The sequence below is a fragment of the Scyliorhinus canicula genome, chromosome 1, assembly GCF_902713615.1.
Source record: "Scyliorhinus canicula chromosome 1, sScyCan1.1, whole genome shotgun sequence".
Classification (NCBI taxonomy): Eukaryota; Metazoa; Chordata; class Chondrichthyes; order Carcharhiniformes; family Scyliorhinidae; genus Scyliorhinus; species Scyliorhinus canicula.
In genome coordinates, this window is record NC_052146.1 from 79,140,830 (window position 1) to 79,162,943 (window position 22,114).

Sequence of the window (22,114 nt, forward strand, 5' to 3'; positions counted from 1 at the left end):
CTGTAAATTCTATGATCTAAACCAGGCAGACTTTTCATTAAACCACAAATCTGTGTCATTGCAACCCCACAAAGGTGGTTTTCAGCTCCGAAATGTTTGAATTGTTGGCACAGTGGGTTCAAATATTTTCAACAACTTCGTGCAGTTATGGACTTGCAAGAAATTCGAAAGCTGTTACCAGGAAATGGGACGAAAGCAAAATCCCCCCGCCCACCAACTGGAGGCGAGGAATATAGGGGCGAGCGAGAAGGATAGCAGGTCCCAGATAGAAATAAAGGGAAATAGAGACGCAGAACCCGCAGAAAGTGAGAGAAACGCAGAGACATAGAAACGCAGAGAGACATAGACACAGAGCTTGCAGACACACACAAGGTGAGAAGCAGCGGGAGATCCAGACACGGAAGAGGGAGACATACTGAGAAAGGCTCAGTGACTGAGACCGTGAAGAAACAGGGAGAGAGCGATTGAGAGTGCGGACCCTCGGGACAGGAGAATGAAGAACAGGAGGAGTTGCTGTTGCCTTGTTGTGCTTCTCGTGGCGGTGCTTCTCGCCGCCCTGACAGCAGTGCTGCTGCTCTGGAAACTGCACTGCCCCCGGGGACACAACCTCTACTCAACGGCGGCAGTGGCGGCGGACTCGAAAGAATGCTCGGAAATCGGCAGGTAAGAGCTTCCAGTGTAAATACACAGAGGACCCCGGAGCCCCGATCCCCATTACACAGCCAGAGCCCTGCTCCCCATTACACAGCAAGATCCCAGAGCCCCGCTCCCCATTACACAGCCAGAGCCCTGCTCCCCATTACACAGCCAGAGCCCTGCTCCCCATTACACAGCAAGATCCCAGAGCCCCGCTCCCCATTACACAGCCAGAGCCCTGCTCCCCATTACACAGCAAGATCCCAGAGCCCCGCTCCCCATTACACAGCCAGAGCCCTGCTCCCCATTACACAGCCAGAGCCCTGCTCCCCATTACACAGCAAGATCCCAGAGCCCCGCTCCCCATTACACAGCCAGAGCCCTGCTCCCCATTACACAGCAAGATCCCAGAGCCCCGCTCCCCATTACACAGCAAGATCCCAGAGCCCCGCTCCCCATTACACAGCCAGAGCCCAGAGCCCTGCTCCCCATTACACAGCCAGAGCCCTGCTCCCCATTCCAGAGCCCAGAGCCCCGCTCCCCATTCCAGAGCCCAGAGCCCCGCTCCCCATTCCAGAGCCCAGAGCCCCGCTCCCCATTCCAGAGCCCAGAGCCCCGCTCCCCATTACACAGCCAGAGCCCTGCTCCCCATTCCAGAGCCCAGAGCCCCGCTCCCCATTCCAGACCCCAGAGCCCTGCTCCCCATTACACAGCCAGAGCCCTGCTCCCCATTCCAGAGCCCAGAGCCCCGCTCCCCATTCCAGAGCCCAGAGCCCCGCTCCCCATTCCAGAGCCCAGAGCCCCGCTCCCCATTACACAGCCAGAGCCCTGCTCCCCATTCCAGAGCCCAGAGCCCCGCTCCCCATTCCAGAGCCCAGAGCCCCGCTCCCCATTCCAGAGCCCAGAGCCCCGCTCCCCATTACACAGCCAGAGCCCTGCTCCCCATTCCAGAGCCCAGAGCCCCGCTCCCCATTCCAGAGCCCAGAGCCCCGCTCCCCATTCCAGAGCCCAGAGCCCCGCTCCCCATTCCAGAGCCCAGAGCCCCGCTCCCCATTCCAGAGCCCAGAGCCCCGCTCCCCATTCCAGAGCCCAGAGCCCCGCTCCCCATTACACAGCCAGACCCCAGAGCCCCGCTCCCCATTACACAGCCAGAGCCCTGCTCCCCATTCCAGACCCCAGAGCCCCGCTCCCCATTACACAGCAAGATCCCAGAGCCCCGCTCCCCATTACACAGCAAGATCCCAGAGCCCCGCTCCCCATTACACAGCAAGACCCCAGAGCCCCGCTCCCCATTACACAGCAAGATCCCAGAGCCCCGCTCCCCATTACACAGCAAGACCCCAGAGCCCCGCTCCCCATTACACAGCCAGAGCCCAGAGCCCCGCTCCTCATTACGCAGCAAGACCCCAGAGCCCAGGTTCCCATTACACAGCCAGAGCCCAGAGTCCCGCTCCCCATTACACAGCAAGACCCCACAGCCCCGCTCCCCATTACACAGCCAGAGCCCTGCTCCCCATTACACAGCAAGACCGCGGAGCCCCGCTCCCCATTACACAGCAAGATCCCAGAGCCCCGCTCCCCATTACACAGCAAGATCCCAGAGCCCCGCTTCCCATTACACAGCAAGACCCCAGAGCCCCGCTCCCCATTACACAGCAAGACCCCAGACCCTCGCTCCCCATTACACAGCAAGACCCCAGAGCCCCGTTCTCCATTACACAGCAAGACCCCAGAGCCCCGCTCCCCATTACACAGCAAGATCCCAGAGCCCCGCACCTCATTACACAGCAAGACCCCAGAGCCCCGCTCCTCATTACACAGCAAGACTCCAGAGCCCTGCTCCCATTACACAGCAAGACTCCAGAGCCCCGCTCCCTATTACACAGCAAGATCCCAGAGCCCCGCTTCCCATTACACAGAGGACCCCAGAGCCCCGCTCCCCATTACACAGCAAGACCCCAGAGCCCAGGTCCCCATTGCACAGCAAGACTCCAGAGCCCTGCTCCCCATTACACAGAGGACCCCAGAGCCCTTCTCCCCATTACACACCCAGACCCCACAGCCCCGCTCCCCATTACACAGCCAGAGCCCTGCTCCCCATTACACAGCAAGACCCCAGAGCCCAGGTCCCCATTGCACAGCAAGACTCCAGAGCACCGGTCCCCATTACACAGCAAGACCCCAGAGCCCCGCTCCCCATTACACAGCAAGACTCCAGAGCCCTGCTCCCCATTACACAGCCAGAGCCCCGCTCCCCATTGCACAGTAAGACCCCAGAGCCCTGCTCCCCATTACACAGAGGACCCCAGAGCCCCGCTCCTCATTACACAGCAAGACTCCAGAGCCCTGCTCCCATTACACAGCAAGACCCCAGAGCCCCGCTCCCCATTACACAGCAAGACCCCAGAGTCCAGGTCCCCATTGCACAGCAAGACTCCAGAGCACCGGTCCCCATTACACAGCAAGATCCCAGAGCCCCGCTCCCCATTACACAGCAAGACCCCAGAGCCCAGGTCCCCATTGCACAGCAAGACTCCAGAGCACCGGTCCCCATTACACAGCAAGACTCCAGATCCCCGCTCCCATTACACAGCAAGACCCCAGAGCCCCGCTCCCCATTACACAGCAAGACTCCAGATCCCCGCTCCCCATTACACAGCAAGACCCCAGAACCCTGCATCTCAGTACAGAGCAAGAATCCAGAGCCCCACCCCTCATTGCCCAGCAAGATCCCAGAGCACTGTAGTTCATTACGGAGCAAGATTCCAGAGCCCTATTACCCAGCAAGACTCCATAACCCACTTGTTATTACACAGCAAAACTCCAGAGCCCAACTCACAGCGCGGTGGTTCAGTGGTGCCTCACAGCGCCAGGGACCTGCGTTAATTTCCGGCCTTGGGTGACTGTCTGTGTGGAGTTTGCACATTCTCCCCGTGTCTGCGTGGGTTTCCTCTGGGTGCTCCAGTTTCCTCCCATAGTCCAAAAATGTGCACATTAGGCGGATTGGCCATCCTAAAATTGCCCCTTGTTGTCCTAAAATGTGCAGGTTAGGTGGATTGTCCATGATCAATGTGCGGGCGTGGGGCAGGGGGATGGGCCTGGATGTTTGGTGCAGATGCATTGGGCCAATGGCCTCCTCCTGCACTGTAGGGATTCTATGATTACCTATCCACAACCTCCACCTTAGCTTCACTGCGATATTACTGAAGTACTGCGGGGCGACACGGTGGCACAGTGGTTAGAACTGCTGCCTCACGTGCTGAGGCCTTGGGTTCAATCCCGGCCACAGGTCACTGTCTGTGTGGAGTTTGCCCATTCTTCCTGTATCTGCGTGGGTCTCACCCCCACAACTCAAAGATGTGCAGAATAGGCAGATTGGCCATGCTAAAATTGCCCTTTAATTGGAAATTTGAAAAAAATATTATTGAGTGCTGCACTGAGAGTGTCAGGTTGGAACTCAGGTATTTGCAACGGTGCTTGAAACCACAGCTTTATTACCTCCACAGAGATGATCCACAGCTGCTAACTAGGGCTGGTTTAGCTCACTGGGCTAAATCGCTCACTTTTAAAGCAGACCAAGGCAGGTCAGCAGCACGGTTCAAGTCCCGTACCAGCCTCCCCGAACAGGTGCCGGAATGTGGTGACTAGGGGCTTTACACAGTAACTTCATTGAAGTCTACTTGTGACAATAAGCGATTTTCATTTCATTTTTTCATTTTCATTGATGGCAGAAACCAGCTTCTTTCTCTATGTCCTGCTTTGCCATAACTGACATTGTGTAACTGAAAGTTGAAGCAATTAAACTATCACTTAAGTACATTGTAAAGCGGGTGGCACGGTGGCGCATTAGTTAGCGCTGCTGCCTCATGGCACTGAGGACCCGGGTTCGATCCCGGCTCTGGGTCACTGTCCGTGTGGAGATTGCACATTCTCACCGTGTTTGTGTGGGTTTCGCCCCCACAACCCAAAGATGTGCAGAGTAGGTGGAATCGCCACACTAAATTGCTCCTTAATTGCAAAAAGAATTGGGTGCTCTAAAATTATTTTTAAAAAAGTAAATTGTGAAGCTTGTCTCTTTGCAATGTAATACCCATGACAAAACATTCTAAAACATATACCCAGAATTTCCTGTGGTTGGATAATCCACACATTTTGCTAAAACGTTACACAAAGCTAGTTTAAGGAAGGCTGAAGGGAGGTTGATGGGTAAATAGACTAAAAGGTGAATAAACAGTGGGAAACATTTAAAGAAACAATTCAAAATATTGCAACAAAAATAGATTCCAATAAGAAACAAAAACTCAGCGAGAAACTTTCATCCTTGACTAACCAGGGAACCTAAGGACGAGGTTAAATTAAAAGAGGAGCTTTAACTAGCCCAAAGAAAGCTTTTAGTTTGGAATGTTTTAGAAATCAGTACATTTCAACCAAAAGGTTGATTAAAAAGGGGAAAAATAAGATATGAAAGTAAACTTGCCAAAAATGCAGCTTTTACAAGAGTATGAAAAGGAGGAGAGTAGCTAAAGTTTGTTCATTAGAGGCAGCGATTGGAGAAATTACCATGGGAAATGAGGAAATGGCGGAGACTTTGAACAAATATTTTGTGTCCATCTTCACAGTACAAGGCACAAGTTACATACCAGAAATAGGGGCGGCACGTGGCACAGTGGTTAGCATTGCTGCCTGCAGCGTTGAGGATCTGGGCTCGCATCCCGGCCCTGGGTCACTGTCCGTGTGGAGTTTGCACATTCTCCCCATGTCTGTGTGGGTTTCACCCCCCACAACCCAAAGATGTGCGGGTTAGGTGGATTGACCACACTAATTTGCCCCTTAATTGGAAATAAATAATTGGGTACTCTAAATTTATTTTTATAAAGTTACATACCAGAAATAGAGAGTAACCGGGGGGCCAATACCAGTGAGGCACTTAAGGTAATTAATTTCAGCGTAGAAAAAACTTTAGGGAATAAAGGATGACAAATCCCGAGGATATCCTGGTATCCTACATCCTTGGGTTCTAAAATAAGTAGCTGCAGAGATATTGGGTGCTGGTTCTGAACTACCAAAATTCCCTCGATTCTGGAATGTGGAATGATCCCAGCAGAATGGAAGTTAGCAAGTGTAATGCCTCAATTCAAGAAAGGAGGGAGAGAGAAAATGAGGAACTGCAGATCATTAGCCTGGAATCAGTTGTCAGTGAAATGTTGGGGTCTATCATTAATGAGTCTCAACAATGCATCTCAAAAAGCATCATATGATCCGACAAAGTCCACATGGCTTTTCAAATGGGAAACCATATTTGACAAATGTATTAAGGGTTTTTGAAGATGCAACTAGTAGAATAGGTGAAAGGGAACCAGTAGATATGGTATATTTGGATTTCCTAAAGGCATTCATTTGAAACCCAGAGCTGGGGCCATTTAGCACTGATTTCCACAAATATGGACCAGATGTCCTGGCACTTGTGGGGGGCGGGGGAGTCTCCAGGTGATCGGGGGCACCTGGGTGGTTGGGGTCAGGGCAGGGTGGCACCATGGCACCCCCGATGCCATCTGGGTATTGTGACATTGCCAGCCTGGCACCCTGGCAGTGCCACGCAGACATGCTGGCAGTTCCACCCAGATGCCACCCTGGCACTGCCAGGGTGCCCAGGTGGCACTGTTAGGCTGGCTGGGCACTGCCAGTTTAGCAGTGCCAAGGTGCTCAGGTGGCATCATGCCTGTGCTCGGGATCGGGCCCGGCGGTGCCCTGTGTTGATGAGGTGAAATGAGGGGGACCGATGACCCCTTATAGGTAAGTTTGGGTGTTGGGGGGGGGGGTGTCCAGAGGCTGCGGTGGGGGAATCTAAAGATTGGGTGCCCTGATCTTTTCCTGCATTGGCGAGCGGAGTTTGTTAGTGCAGGAAATGGGACAAAGTGCTGCCTCGGCAGGGTGTTCCTCGCCAAGGCCCATACTGAAGCAGAGCCCCATTTTATAGTAGGGGTCATTCTCGGCGCTGCAAGTGCTGGGTAACACCCGGCTAAACACGCTCGACACGGGACTCTGTTTTATTTCCAGAAAATTGCGCCTGTTCCATTGGTGTCAGTTCCGGCTGAGCTGCATTTGCATTGAAAGCAAAGATTCAGCGAAGTGCAACACGCCAGGATAAACAATACATTTTGAGTAAAGTCCTGTGTAGCGTGGCTTGTTACATGAGTCAAACGCTTTTACAGAAGAAACTCTCAGTGACAGCAAAGAGTCTGAGCGATGGTGCATTACCTAGCCGAACATATAGGGGTTACTGCGCTTGTATCTTTCAATGTGGTGCTTTGCACATCAGACGCCGAATGCTACATCTAGCAGTATCAATTGAAAACACTCAGTCAGTAAAAGTAATTAATCAACCTAAATAATATCCTCCAATGAAGAAAAATATTCCATTAGCATTGTTTTTCTCTCCCTGCCCTTGCCCTGTGCAAAGTACCTGCAGAATTTCAAGACATCCCCAAATATTTCACATCCAGATGCAGTCACTTGTAAAGAAGGGGAACACAGTCACTTTCTGCACATCAAGATCCCTAAAACAATAGTAAGACAAATAATTCATAATTGTATGCAATTGTAAAGGCGTGGAGGAACGGACAGACCTGGGGGCTGTACGTACACAAAGCTTGGAGTGTTGAGAAGGATATTGATAAAGCACATGGGAACATCTGCTTTATGAATAGAGGAATTGCTTCGAAAAGCAAGAAAGTTATGCTATATCTCAGTTGGAGTGCTGTGTTAAATTCCAGGCACCACACCTCCAAGAGGGTGTGGAAGAGATGTACTGGTGTACTACGGTTGAGGTTATTACACATATGTGGAGAAATGATAACACTTGAACAACAACCTATATTTATATTGCACGTTCCATGTAATGAAATGGCTGAAAGTGTTTCACTGCAGTGGTATTAAACCGGGATCTTCAGAGACCTTCCAATGGTCCCGCCATGTGGGACCAACTAATCTTTCTGCCCAAGTTTAACAATATTGAACGGTGGAGCATCCACAATCCTCTGGGCTAGAGAATTCCAAAGATTCACAACCCTTGGATGAAGAAGTTTCTTCTCTTCTCAGCCCTAAAACATCAGCCCCTTATTCTGTCCCCCATGTAGTAGATTCCCAGCCATCGAATCCCGACAGTGCAGAAGGAGTCCATTCGGTCCATCAAGTCTGCACCGACTCTCTGTAAGAGGTCCGCTACCATGCTCTATCCCCGTGACACCACCTAACCTGTACATCTATGGGCGGCACGGTTGCAGTGTTTCGCACTGTTGCTTCACAGCACCAGGGATCTGGGTTTGATTCCCAGCTTGGGTCACTGTCTGTGAGGAATCTGCACGTTCTCCCTGTGTCTGCGTGGGTTTCCCCCCACATGTCCCGAAAGACGTGCTGCTGGTGAATTGGACATTCTGAATTCTCTCTCTGTGTACCCGAACAGGCGCCGGAATGTGGCGACTCGGGACTTTTCACAGTAACTTCATTGCAGTGTTAATGTAAGCCAACTTGTGACACGAATAAAGATTATTATTAGCATCTTTGGACACTAAGAGACAAATTTAACATGGCCAATCCACCTAACCTGCACATCTTTCCACTGTGGGAGGAAACCGGAGCACCTGGAGGAAACCCATGCAGACAACGATCCAACTCCACACAGAGAGTCACCCAAGGCGGGGTCCCTGGTGCTGTGAGGCAGCAGTGCTAACCACTGTGCCACCGTGCCGCCTATGCAGCATAAGATTGCAAATAGTTTGGCCCAGCTTCAGGCAGTCAGAAGGGAAAGGGACAGAGTCAGTGACTAGAAAATGTGCTTATCAGCCCTTGAGTGAGAATAATATGCATGCATTCCCAAGTAAAAAGGCTGGACAAGCCTGCTCTATACCATCCAGAACATAGCAGTCCATTTAATTGACATGCCATTCATCACCTTCAGCACCTATTCCCTCCACCACTGACGCACAGGGGCTGCAGTTTGTATCATCTACAAGATGCACTGCAGCAACTCACTAAGGCTCCTTCAATAGCACCTTTCAAATCCACAACCTCCCCCACCTAGAAGAAGAAGGATATCAAGATGCATGGGAATACGACCACCACCGTGTCGATGTGGAAATATATTGCCATTCCTTCACTGTCATTGGGTCAAAATCCAAGAACTCCCTCCCTAACCGCAGGATAGGTGTACCTACACTACATGGACTGTAGCAGTTCAAGAAAGCAGCTCACCACCACCTTCTTAAGGGCAATTAGGGGTGGGCAACAAAAGTGCTGTCCTCGACATCCCGTGAAAGCATTTTTTACAGAGCTGTTGGATCTATTGACCAAAGGGAATATGACTTTCCTGTCCACTCTATGTAGACCAGACATAATTTTAAACAATTCAATAATGTCTCCCCTCAACATCCTCCATTCCAAAGAAAACAACCCTCGCCTATCCAATCTTTTCTCATAACTAGAATTCTCCAGTGCTGGCAGCATTTCTCTAAATATCCTCTGCAATCACATCTTTCTGGTAGTGCAGTGACCAGAACTACACTAGCTCTGGCCTAACTAGTGTTTTGAACAGTTCCAGTATAACTCCCAGCTCTTAAGGCAAGTAAATATCCCTTGTGCCTTCTTGACTACCTTATCTACCTGTCAAGCCACCTTTAGTGATTTGTAGACATGCACTCCAATGTTGTACATTTCTCAGTATCATATCATTGATTGTGTATTCCCTTGTCTTCTTAGCCTTCCCAAATATAGGTCAGTTTAGCTCAGTTGGCTGGACAACCAATTTAAGATGCAGAGCGAGACCAGCAGGGTTCAATTCCCGTACCGGCTGAAGTTATTTATGAAGGCCCCGCCTGCTCAACCTTGCCCCTCACCTGAGATCCTCAAAGGGGAAAGCTGCCATTGGTCATCAAGGACTATAGAATTGTAGAATTCCTACAGTGCAGGAGGAGGCCATTTGGCCCATTGAGTCTGCACTGACCCTCTGAAAGAGCACCTTCCCTAGGCCCACATCCCCACCCTATTCCTATGACCCCAGCTAAGCTACACATCTTTGAACACTAAGGGGCAATTTTATCATGGCCAGTCCACCTAATCTGCACATCTTTGGACTGTGGGAGGAAGCCGGAGCAGTCGGAGGAAACACATGCAGACACAGGGAGAACGTGCAAATTCCACACAGCCACCCAAGTCCGAATTGAACCCGGGTCCCTGGCGCTGTGAGGCAGCAGTGCTAACCGTGCCGTCCCATGGCAACGTTACTTTACCTTACACTTTTCTGGACTCATTTCAATTTGCCATTGACCCGCCTCGCTGACCAGTCCATCGATATTTTCCTGCAGTCTACAGTTTTCTTCTTCATTACCAACCACGATCAATTCAACCGCTAAATCACACCCCCTCTTTTCAAGTCCAAATAATTGACCACAAAAAAAACAAGGAATCTGGTACTGAATTAGGAACAGGCCTCCAGTCACAAAAACATTCATTGTCTATTGCCCTTTGCTATCTGTCTCTGGGCAAAATTTGTTTAACTTGTCACTTTACCTTGTATCCAATGGGCTTTCACTTTTGTGGTCAGGCTTACCTTATCAATGACCTTTCTAAAATCCCGAGACTATTCAAATGCTTGACCCTCAATGACCCTCTTTGCTAACACCTCAAAATGTGGGGCTGGGTGAGGATGGGATGTACATGTGAGAGGATGTGCAACACATGTGTGAGTGCATACATGTTAAGCATGTGTGTTATGAGTCTGTGTCTGTAAGATTGGGAGTGTGGGTGTGAGTTTGTGGGTATGTGTTACACGCTGACTAGAGTAAAAAAGTCTTGTGCTTATGTAACACTTTACACAACTTTGGACTATCCCGAAACATTAACAAATAATTATGTACTTTGAAGTGTGGTCACTGTTGTAATGTAGGAAATACGACAGTCAATTTGCATACAGTAAACTCTCACAAATAGCAATATCATAATGACTAATGCTTTTGTAATGTTGATTGAGGAATATTGTTGATCAGGACAGCAGGGAAAACTCCCCTAATTTTATTTGAAATAATGGGGATTTTTACAGAGGATTGTTTACACAGTGGTTAAGGTCTGTAATGCCTGAATGTGGTGGACGCAGGTTCAGCTGAGGCATTCAAAATGGAATTTGATTGTTATTCAGTAAGGAAGAACGGGCAGGGTAAAGGGTACAAGGCAGGTGAACAGCAGCAATTGGAATGCTCATTTGGAGAGCTGGTACAGACACAACAGGCTGAATGGCCTCCTTCTGCACTATAACAATTCTCTGAGGATGTGTGGTGCAGAAACAGGCCATTCGGCCCAACACATACATGATGGTGCTTATGTTCCTTCTGAGCCTCCTCCTGTCTTTTCTCAACAACATCTACCATTAGAAACATCTAATTCCTTCTACCTCAAATGCTTCCCCTGAAAAATGCAACTATAATGTTCACTTTAACCACTCACTGGGGTCGCAAGTTCCACATTTGCACCATTCTCTAGGTAAAGAAGTTTTTTTCTGAATTCCGTACTGGATTTCTTGGTGACTGTCTTATGTTGATGCATCTCGTTATGCTCTCCCGACAAGAGGAAACTTTCAATGTCCACTCCATCAAAAACGTTCATAATTTTAATGATCTTCATTAAGTTGCTATAATGTCACATAGGAGGCTGACAGTAAACGTAAGATAGATTTATTTACACGTATTTACAAAGATCTACATAACACAGCGTCTCACTCCCAGTGCAGTCCTAGTTGGGAGGATTTACCTCACCAGGCCCTGATCTGGGCCTGCTTTTAACCATTGCTCATGACCAGCCCCAGGTGGTCGGCCTGCATTCCCTACCCATGAAGCTCGTACTCCACGGTCCCGTGGGGAGGTCATTGAAAATTTCCCCGTGGTCCCCTTGGGGGTTATGACAGTGATAATAACCAGATGATCTCTGATCGTTGTTATTATCTAAAGCTTTTTGAAAATCCAGGTAAAGTTTATTACCATTTTCTGCTGTCTGTTACCTCTTTAAAAAATTCAATAAGATTTACCAAGTAAGATTTTCCCTTTTGAAATCTACACTATTACGTTTTTGTTCTCTCCTTCAGTAAGGATTCCATTATACGTCCTGTTGCCAATGTTAATCTGACTGGTCGACAATTCACTAAACACTTTCTGTGCCCCTTCTTAAATATTTTCTTAAAACATATTTTGGGGGATTTTTGACATTTTATATCAATAGTTACAGAATAGGACAATACCAATACATGTATCAATATCAATTATGACAACCACTGTAGTTTTGATTATTATACACTTACAGGATGCATTTATTAAGGCCAAAAGTTAGTCGAGCAAGATACAAAAGGCAGAAGAAATAAAAATGTTATGGAAAAAACAGCAGCTGAGTGCCAACTGGGCCATCCAGGGGCCGAAGGTATGCCCTCTGGGTGGCATGGGACTGATAGCTGGCCATGCAGAGTGAGCTTTTATATCGTTATGGAGAGGGGAGTGTCTCTGTCTGGGAGCCCCAGGAGATCAGCCAGTACAGCTGGGCGGCCTTGCCCTTCCTGGCTCTGGGCTGTGCTCTCTGGGCTGTGGTGGGGGAGAGAGAGGGGTGGGGCCATGTCCGCCAGGTGCGCTCACTGAGATTGTTTTTGCCTATTGCTTCTGGTCCATTCCGGTTCCCCCTTTTTACCTGCCCTGCGTTTTCTGTGACGTATTTCTGACACTGTTTACACTTGTCCTCCACCTTTGGGAGAGGCCCGTTCATTCTTGTCCTGGTTCGGTGCGCCCTGTGCACCACATTTCGTTGCTTTAGGCTTGGCCCTGCGCACATCGAGGTGAAGTTTGCCCTGTGCAGTGTTTCGCTCCAGAGTCCTCCCCTATCACCCTGCCTAGCTCTTCCTCCCATTTCTCCCTTGTCTCGTCCAGGGGTGAGCGTACCTCCTCCAGTAGTCAGCCGTACATGGCTGCACGGCAACCACCTCCTAGCTCACAGTTCACAAGTGATGCAATGGTTGTATATTATCCACAGTCCTTTTTAACAAGAGAGGTGGTCACGCTTATGTATCCAGGCTGTATGAAGCAGAGCAAAACATCTCTAATGCAGATTATACAGGCAAGCAGGTAGTCACACAAGTAATTACCACGTTTAACCCTTTGTGAACCAATTGCAAATTGCAACATAAAAACAAGGATGTTAGCAACGATTTCAACATATCCCCATCGACAGTTTCAAAGATTTGGTCGATTTTTGTAGCAAAATTTTAACCATTCATTTAAATTCTGGAAATCACATTGGATAGACAGCAATTGGAGACACTCCCAGTCAGTAGTCTTTCTAATGATAGCACAGTGGTTAGCATTGTTGCTTCACAGCGCCAGAGTCCCAGATTCGATTCCTGGCTTGGGTCACTGCCTGTGCAGTCTGCACGTTCTGCCTGTGTCTGTGTGGGTTTCCTCCCGGTGATCCGGTTTCCTCCCACAAGTCCCGAAAGACGTGCTGTTAGGCAATTTGGACATTCTGAATTCACCCCTGTGTACCCGAACAGGCGCTGGAATGTTGAAGGCCTTTTCTGCGTCCAGGTAGATGATCACCTCTGGTGTTCTCTCCCCGGATGGGGTTATGATGACGTTCAGCAGGCGCCTGATGTTAGTGGTAAGTTCCTGCCCATGACAAAGTCCGTCTGATCTTCTGCAATTACCTCTGGCACACAACTCTCAGTCGCCTCGTTAGTATTAAACAATGAGAGGGGTCCCTGTGACTCACACTCTGTCAGGTCATTGTCCTTTTTAGGTATCAAGGAGTCAATGATATTGAGGCCTGTGCCAGTGTTAGTGGCAGGGTTCCCCTTTGAAAGCGAGTCAACAAACATCTCCTGCAGGTGCAGGGCCAGTGCTGGCGCAAGTTTTTGTAGAAGTCCGCTGGGAATCTATCTAGCCCCCGGCGTCTTCACCGCCTGCAGGGAGTTGATACTCTCCATGACGTCTTCCAGTTCTGTGGTGCTCCCAGGCCCTGTCTGCTACTTCTTAAATATAAGAATTACGTTAGCTATTCACTAATCCTCAGGCACGACACTTTTTCCTCACAAATTATTAAATATGAGCAGTTAGAACATAATACATAGAACATTACAGTTCAGTACATGCCCTTCGGCCCACAATGTTGCGTCGACCTGTGAAACCACTCTAAAGCCCATCTACACTATTCCCTTATCATCCATATGTTTATCCAATGACCATTTAAATGCCCTTAGTGTTGGCGAGTCCACTACTGTTGCAGGCAGGGCATTCCACGCCCTTACTACTCTCTGAGTAAAGAACCTACCTCTGACATCTGTCCTATATCTATCTCCCCTCAATTTAAAGCTATGTCCCCTCATGCTAGACATCACCATCCGAGGAAAAAGGCGCTCACTGTCCACCCTATCTAATCCTCTGATCATCCTGTATGCCTCAATTAAGTCACCTCTTAACCTTCTTCTCTCGAACGAAAACAGCCTGAAGTCCCTCAACCTTCCCTCATATGATCTTCCCTCCATACCAGGCAACATCCTGGTAAATCTCCTCTGCACCCTTTCCAATACTTCCACATCCTTCCTATAATGCAGCGACCAGAACTGCACGCAATACTCCAAATGCGGCCGCACCAGAGTTTTGTACAGCTGCAACATGACCTCATGGCTCCGAAACTCAATCACTCTACCAATAAAAGCTAACACACCGTACTCCTTCTTAACAACCCTATCAACCTGGGTGGCAACTTTCAGGGATCTATGTATATGGACACCGAGATCTCTCTGCTCATCCACACTACCAAGAATCTTATCATTAGCCCAGTACTCTGACTTCCTGTTATTCCTTCCAAAATGAATCACCTCACACTTTTCTGCATTAAACTCCATTTGCCACCTCTCAGCCCAGCTCTGCAGCTTATCTATGTCCCTCTGTAACTTGAAACATCCTTCCGCACTGTCCACAACTCCACTGGCTTTAGTGTCATCTGCAAATTTACTCACCCATCCTTCTACGCCCTCCTCCAGGTCATTTATAAAAATAACAAACAGCAGTGCCCCCAAAACAGATCCTTGTGGTGCACCACTAGTAACTGAACTCCAGGCTGAACATTTCCCATTAACCACCACCCTTTGTCTTCTTCCAGCTAGCCAATTTCTGATCCAAACTGCTAAATCACCCTGAATCCCATGCCTTCGTATTTTCTGCAATAGCCTACCATGGGGAACTTATCAAACGCTTTACTGAAATCCATATACACCACATCAACTGCTTTACCCTCGTCCACCTGTTTGGTCACCTTCTCAAAGAACTCAATGAGGTTTGTGAGGCACGACCTACCCTTCACAAAACCGTGTTGACCATCGCTAATCAAATTATTCCTTTCCAGATGATTATAAATCCTATCTTTTATAAGCCTTTCCAAGACTTTGCCCACAACAGAAGTAAAGCTCACTGGTCTATAGTTATCAGGGTTGTCTCTACTCCCCTTCTTGAATAAGGGGACAACATTTGCTATCCTCCAGTCTTCTGGCACTATTCCTGTAGACAATGATGACATAAAAATCAAAGCCAAAGGCTCAGCAATCTCCTCCCTAGCTTCCCAGAGAATCCTAGGATAAATCCCATCCGGCCCAGGGGACTTATCTATTTTCACACTTTCCAGAATTGCTAACACCTCCTCCTTTTGAACCACAAGCCCTTCTAGTCTAGTAGCCTGCATCTCAGTATTCTCCTCGACAACATTGTCTTTTTCCTGTGTGAATACTGATGAAAAATATTCATTTAGCACCTTTCCTATCTCCTCGGACTCCATGCACAACTTCCCACTACTGTCCTTGAATGGCCCTACTCTTACCCTAGTCATTCTTTTATTCCTGACATACCTATAGAAAGATTTAGGGTTATCCTTGATCCTACCTGCCAAAGGCTTCTCACGTCTCCTCCTGGCTCTTCTTAGCTCTCTCTTTATGGCCTTCATAGCTAACTTGTAACTCTCGAGAACCCTAACTGAACCTTCACTTCTCATCTTTATATAAACCTCCTTCTTCCTCTTGACAAGTGATTCAACGACTTTAGTGAACCACGGTTCCCTCGCTCGACCACTTCCTCCCTGCCTGACAGGTACATACTTATCAAGGACACGCAGTAGCTGTTCCTGAACAAGCTCCACATTTCAATTGTGCCCATCCCCTATAGTTTCCCTCCCCATCCTATGCATCCTAAGTCTTGCCTCATCGCATAATAATTGCCTTTCCCCAACTATGAAATGAAAATGAAATGAAAATCGCTTATTGTCACGAGTAGGCTTCAATGAAGTTACTGTGAAAAGCCCCTAGTCGCCACATTCCGGCGCCTGTCCAGGGAGGCTGGTACTATTGCCCTGCGGTATATACCTATCCCTTTCCATCGCTAAAGTAAACGTAACCGAATTGTGGTCACTATCACCAAAGTGCTCACCTACCTCCAAATCTAACACCTGTCCTGGTTCATTACCCAGTATCAAATCCAATGTGGCCTTGCCTCTCGATGGCCTATCTACATACTGTGTCAGAAAACCCTCCTGCACACATTGGACAAAAACGGATCCATCTAAAATACTCGAATGATAGCGTTTCCAGTCAATATTTGGAAAGTTAAAGTCCCCCATAACAACTACCTGTTACTTTCGCTCCTATCCAGAATCATCTTTGCAATCCTTTCCTCTACATCTCTGGAACTTTTCGGAGGCCTACAGAAAATTCCCAACAGGGTGACCTTTCCTTTCCTGTTTCTAACCTCAGCCCATACTACCTCAGTAGACGAGTCCTCATCAAACGTCCTTTCTGCCACCGTAATACTGTCCTTCACTAACAATGCCACTCCAAGGCTTACCCTTGGTAAGTCTCTACCCCCCCCCACCCCCACCAGTATCCAAAGCGGTATACTTGTAACTAAGGGGGTTACTAATGGGGCTGTTTAGCTCACTGGGCTAAATCGCTGGCTTTGAAAGCAGACCAAGGCAGCACAGTTCAATTCCCGTACCAGCCTCCCCGAACAGGCGCCGAATGTGGCGACTAGGGGCTTTTCACAGTACCTTCATTGAAGCCTACTCGTAACAATAAGCGATTTTCATTTAATTTCATTTCAAGGGGAATGACCACAGGGGATCCCTGTACTGACTGCTTCCTCCCAGCCCCTCTCACTGTCACCCATCTAGCTTCATTCCCAGGAGTAACTATATCCCTGAAGCTTCTATCTCTGACCACCTCCGCCTCCCGAATGATCCGAAGTTCATCCAACTCCAGCTCCAGTTCCCGAACACGGTTTTTGAGGAGCTGGAGATGGGTGCACTTCCCACAGGTGAAATCAGCAGGGACACTGACGGCATCCCTCACCTCAAACATTCTGCAGAAGGAACATTGTACTGCCTTCCCTGCCATTCCCTCTGGATAAAACAAGAAAAAGAAAGGAAGAGCTTGCCTGATATTCACTCAACCCCTTAGGTTAGAGGAGGTGGAAGGGTGGGGGACACTACAAGTATAGTGTCTCGGGTTTAGCAACTGCCCAACTTATATGCAGGTACTAACAAACCTTCCCAGAAATCCCCACGGCCGACTTCCTGCTTCCCGCAGCTCTGAAACAAAAAAAAAACCAAATCTGAAGGTCGCTTCTCCTGCAAGGTAAGTTTATAAATAGGGAAACTTACTTTCCCGACAGACCCCTGGCCACTGCTCCCGCCGAAAATCTGAAGGCCTTTGTTATCTCTTCTTTAGATACTTTTAAAATATGTGGATGCAATCCATCTGGACCAGGGGCTATGTCTCATTTGGGTTTGTTCAGTTCAGTGGGCTAGACTGCTGGTTTGTGATGCAGAACAAGGCCAGCAACGGGGGTTCAATTCCCGTACCAGCTGAGAATTCTTAATTCCCTCTCTGTGTATCCGAACAGGCGCCGGAATGTGGCGACTGGGGGCTTTTCACAGAACTTCATTGCAGTGTTAATGTAAGCCTACTTGTGACAATAAAAGAGTATTTATTTATTTATTTATACACTCCTTTTTTTTTAAAGTTTGTAGTTTGTAATAAAACATTGCTGTTTGTAGTATTAGTGTGTTTGGGGCTGGAAAGATTAATTGTGTTGGACTGGAGAAACAGAAGACTTTGGTAAAGACAGTTGACTATCTTCAAAAGAGTTCCATAGAAAAATAGAAAAGTTACAGCACAGAAGGAGGCCATTCAGCCCATCTTGACCATGCCAGCCCGAGGACACCCAGGTGCCCCTTCTATTCCCATCCTCCTGCACCCGGCCCATAGCCCTGTAGCTTACAGCACTTGTGGTTTTAAAAGAGTTCAGGGTCTCTGCCTGCACCACCATCTCAGGCAGCGAATTCCAGACACCCACCACCCTCCACCTGAAAATGTTCTTCCTCATGTCCCCTCTACACCTCCTGCCACTTATCTTGAAACTATTTCTCCATGGTTCTAGAATTCTTCACCAAGGGAAACAATTTTATCCTGTCTACTCTATCTCTTCCCTTCATAATTTTGTACCCCTCAATCAAGTCACCCCTCAACCTTCTTTGTTCCAAGGAACATGTGGCGGCTGAGCGACAGAGACAATGAGCCGGCCGCCGAATTCTCCGGCCCTCCAAACGTCGGCGAGGTGTGAGTCGCGCCGCCCGCCCCGGAGAATGGCGGGGACCGGCGCGACTCAATGGGCCCCGAGGCTGCCCGAAGTGTCCGGCCCGCGATGGGCCGAAGGCCCGCTGTTTTTTTGCTGGTCCTGCCGGCATGGATCAGACTAGGTCCCTTACCAGCGGGACCTGGCGGTGTGGGCGGGCTCCGGGGTCCTGGGGGGGGGGCGATCTGGCCCCAGGGGGTGCCCCACAGTGGCCTGGCCCGCGTTCGGGGCCCAACGATCCGCGGGCGGGACTGTGCCGTGGGGGAACTCTTTTCCTACACGTCGGCTGTGTCAGCCTCTGCGATGGCTGACACCTAGGTGACGCCCGCCCTGTGCATGCATGGGGATGATGTCAGCAGCCGCTGATGCACCTGCGCATGGGCGGACTCACGCCGGCCGGCGGAGTCCCTTCGGCCCCGGCTGGCGTGGCGCCAAAGGCCTTCCACGCCATCCGGCAGGGTGCAAACCACTCCGGCGCCGGCCTAGCCCCTGAAGGTGCGGAGGATTCCGCACCTTTGGGGTGGGCCAACACCGGAGTGGTTCACGCCACTCCGTCCCGCCGGGACCCCCCGCTCCACCGGGTACGGGAGAATCCCGCCCAATATCGCACGGTGGCACAGTGGTTAGCACTGCTGCCTCACAGCTCCAGGATCCCAGGTTCAATTCTGGCCTTAGGTGACTGTCTGTGCAGAGTCTGCACATTCTCCCCGTGTTTGCGTGGATTTCCTCCGGGTGCTCCGGTTTCCTCCCATAGTCCAAAGATGTGCAGGTTAGGTGGATTAGCCATGATAAATTGCCCCTTCCTGTCCAAAAGTTTAGGTAGGGTTACTGGGTTACGGGGATAGGTGGAGGTGTAGGGTGCTCTTTCCAAAGGGCCGGTGCAGACTTGATGGGCCGAATAGCCTCTTTCTGCACTGTAAATTCTATGATTTTATGTTCAGTTTACTGAGGGCTGTACCATAGCACATGATGATCCATGAAAACTCCCAATCCAGCAGCAGAGTCAAAGAACTTGGCGGTGATCGAGGAAGGGTGAGCAAACCCTGAAAGAGGTGTAATATCTTCAAATTAATGTCACAGTAAGCAGGCAGCATTGCAAAAATTTGTATTTCAGTTGGCACAGGTTTTTATAAGCCCGACAGTCCTAGCCCAAGTTGGCACCATTACAGACGGCAATCGTGTGGCAGCAATTGATTAAAAAAATGGGCTGCCCAGGCCCAATTCCCCAGTGGGAGTAAGTCTGTCAACTGGGCTTATTTAATAATTACTGGCAGCAATTAGTTCCAAATATCTGCAAGGTTTAGGAAGGGCTGCTATAGAGGGTCAGTGACTACAGTGGGTCAGTGAAAGCCTGATTAGTGTGGGAAAACTCCTCTTACTGCAACAGAAGTTTAAAAAATCCAGGCAAAGCTCCTAACATCTAGAAGTCGTTAAGGATTTCAATTACGTACCCAATTCGTTTTTCCCAATTAAGGGGCAATTTAGTGTGGCCAATCCACCTAGCCTGCACACCTTTGGGTTGTGGGGGTGAAACCCACGCAGACATGGGGAGAATGTGCAAATTCCACGTGGACAGTGACCCGGGGCCGGAATCGAACCCAGGTCCTCGGCGCTGTGAGGCAGCAGTGCTAACAACTGTGCCACCTTGTTACTCCCAAGGATTCCAAATTGACTGGCTATAAGGAAATTACCTGAGAGGTTTGGACTTTCGTTGGGCAATTACCTTGCATTTAGAACCCTCTGAAACTTTCAGTTGAAATTTGGGGTGTTTCTGATTCGCCTAGCAGAATGGTTATGAAAAAATGAAAAATGAAAATTGCTTATTGTCACGAGTAGGCTTCAATGAAGTTACTGTGAAAAGCCCCTAGTCGTCACATTCCGGCACCTGTCCAGGGAGGCTGGTACGGGAATCAAACCGTGCTGCTGGCCTGCTTGGTCTGCTTTCAAAGCCAGCGATTTAGCCGAGTGAGCTAAACCAGCCCCTGTTATCCAGGAAAGGTTAGGATGAAAACCAGTTCCAGACGCTGGGTAACTGACATCTAGGCCGGAATTGTCCAACCGTTCACTGGCAGCGGGAATTTCTGGTTCCACCCGCAATGTCCCCCGGCATGTGGGTTTCTGACGGTGTGAGTTGGCTTCCATGGGGACCCCCATTGACAATGTCCAGAGCTGAGAATCCCGCCTCCAGCGAACAGCACTGATAACCCCCCCACTGGAGTACCGTCCCCCCTCACCATGACCATTGCCCTCTCACCCCCTGAGTAAATCTCCCCAACACAACCCGCTGACCCACAGTTCCCCCTCACCCACTTACCTGCCACCCAACGCCTCACTCACTTATTACACATTTACTTTTCCTCTGCAGCTTCTTAAAGTGTTTCAGGACATTTAAACAGACTGGAATACGATAGCTAGCACCATTGAAAAGGGAGCATGTCTTTGCCTGCCCTGAATAACTTCACATTTCTCCGGAGGCCCTGTGTGGAAGTTAGGGTGAGAAATGTGGAGCTCCTTTGCAATCCAATTGTGATTTCAACTCATCAGAAGATTTGGCCCAACATCAGTGGGAGGAAAAAACAAATTATTTGTCCATTATCACTTGCTATTTGTGGAGTCTGCTGGGAGTCAGTTGAATTTTCCTGCATTACAACAGCCACTACACTTCAACAGTTTATTTGGCCGTAAAGCATGTTTGTCCTGAGATCGTGGAAGCCATGGGAGAATGCTAATCTTTCATAATTCGTGGGATTACATTGAAGGATCACATTTTAATCAGTTTATTTTGTAATCCTGCCAAGTAATTGGTTTATTATCCTCTGGACAGTTTGTCAGAGGTGTAAATGTAGTAAGCGTTTTATTGATTATGCAGCACCATTGGGCGGATTTACAATGATCACAATCCCAACTTTTCAAATCTGGAATATTCTCAATAAGGATGGAAATTAAATGAGAAGACAATAAAAGCAGCATTCCTGAGAAACCCTGGGCGCGATTTAACACGATTCTCCAATAGCCTGGAAGACCCCCTCCCCGCGGTGCCATTGTGTGTGATTGACATTTGTGGAAACCAGTGCTAAAAGGTGCCATGATGAGGTCTCCAGGTGAGGCCATTAAGCCCTGGGCCCTGGGAGAATCCAGTGCAGATATATTTAGCCTATCACAACGGGACACGTTCCGAGTATCTCGGATCTTGTGAGATTCAGCGGCTTTGTTGCGTCACCATGTTGGGAGCGATGAGGCCATTAAATCATTCCCCCTATTGTTGTCCATGTTTTATTGCTCACCAGAAGCCTTGAAAGAAAAGTATTATGTTGTGAATGGAAATCCCTCCTTCTAATCCTGTAGTCTCCCTCTCAGGACCCTTACTGCTTGACATATATCATTGATTCACTACAGTGCAGAAGGAGGCCATTCGGTCCTTCAGGCCTTCACCATCACGTCTGAAAGAACACCCTACCTCGGCCCATATTCCCACCCTATCCCTGTGACGCACCTAACTTTGGACACTAAGGGCAATTTAGCATGGCCAATCCATCTAACCTGCACATCTTTGGACTGTGGGAGGAAAACTCCACGCAGTCACCCAAGGCCGGAATTGAACCCAGGTCCCTGACGCCGTGAGGCAGCAGTGCTGAGCACTGTGCCACCGTGCCGCCCAATATATGGACAGCAGCGGCAGGAAACCAGTGATTATTTTCCAGGTTAATTGACGAGATGCTTTCTTAATTGGGTTCTGACAGCTGAACCTTTCCACTGGATTATAACATCTGATACCAGAG

At 49.0% G+C, this 22,114-nt stretch overlaps 1 protein-coding gene across 1 annotated transcript in view; it reads left to right on the forward strand.

The window, feature by feature from the left end:
• The first annotated feature begins 223 nt into the window (after positions 1 to 223).
• Positions 224 to 22,114, forward strand: part of LOC119964350 (glutathione hydrolase 5 proenzyme-like) — a 117,600-nt gene continuing 95,709 nt past the window's right edge. Inside the window, exon 1 of the mRNA XM_038793720.1 lies at positions 224 to 663. Within this exon, the coding sequence (XP_038649648.1) occupies positions 494 to 663 (170 nt within the window). The 5' untranslated portion in view covers positions 224 to 493. The remainder of the gene's footprint in view (positions 664 to 22,114) is intronic.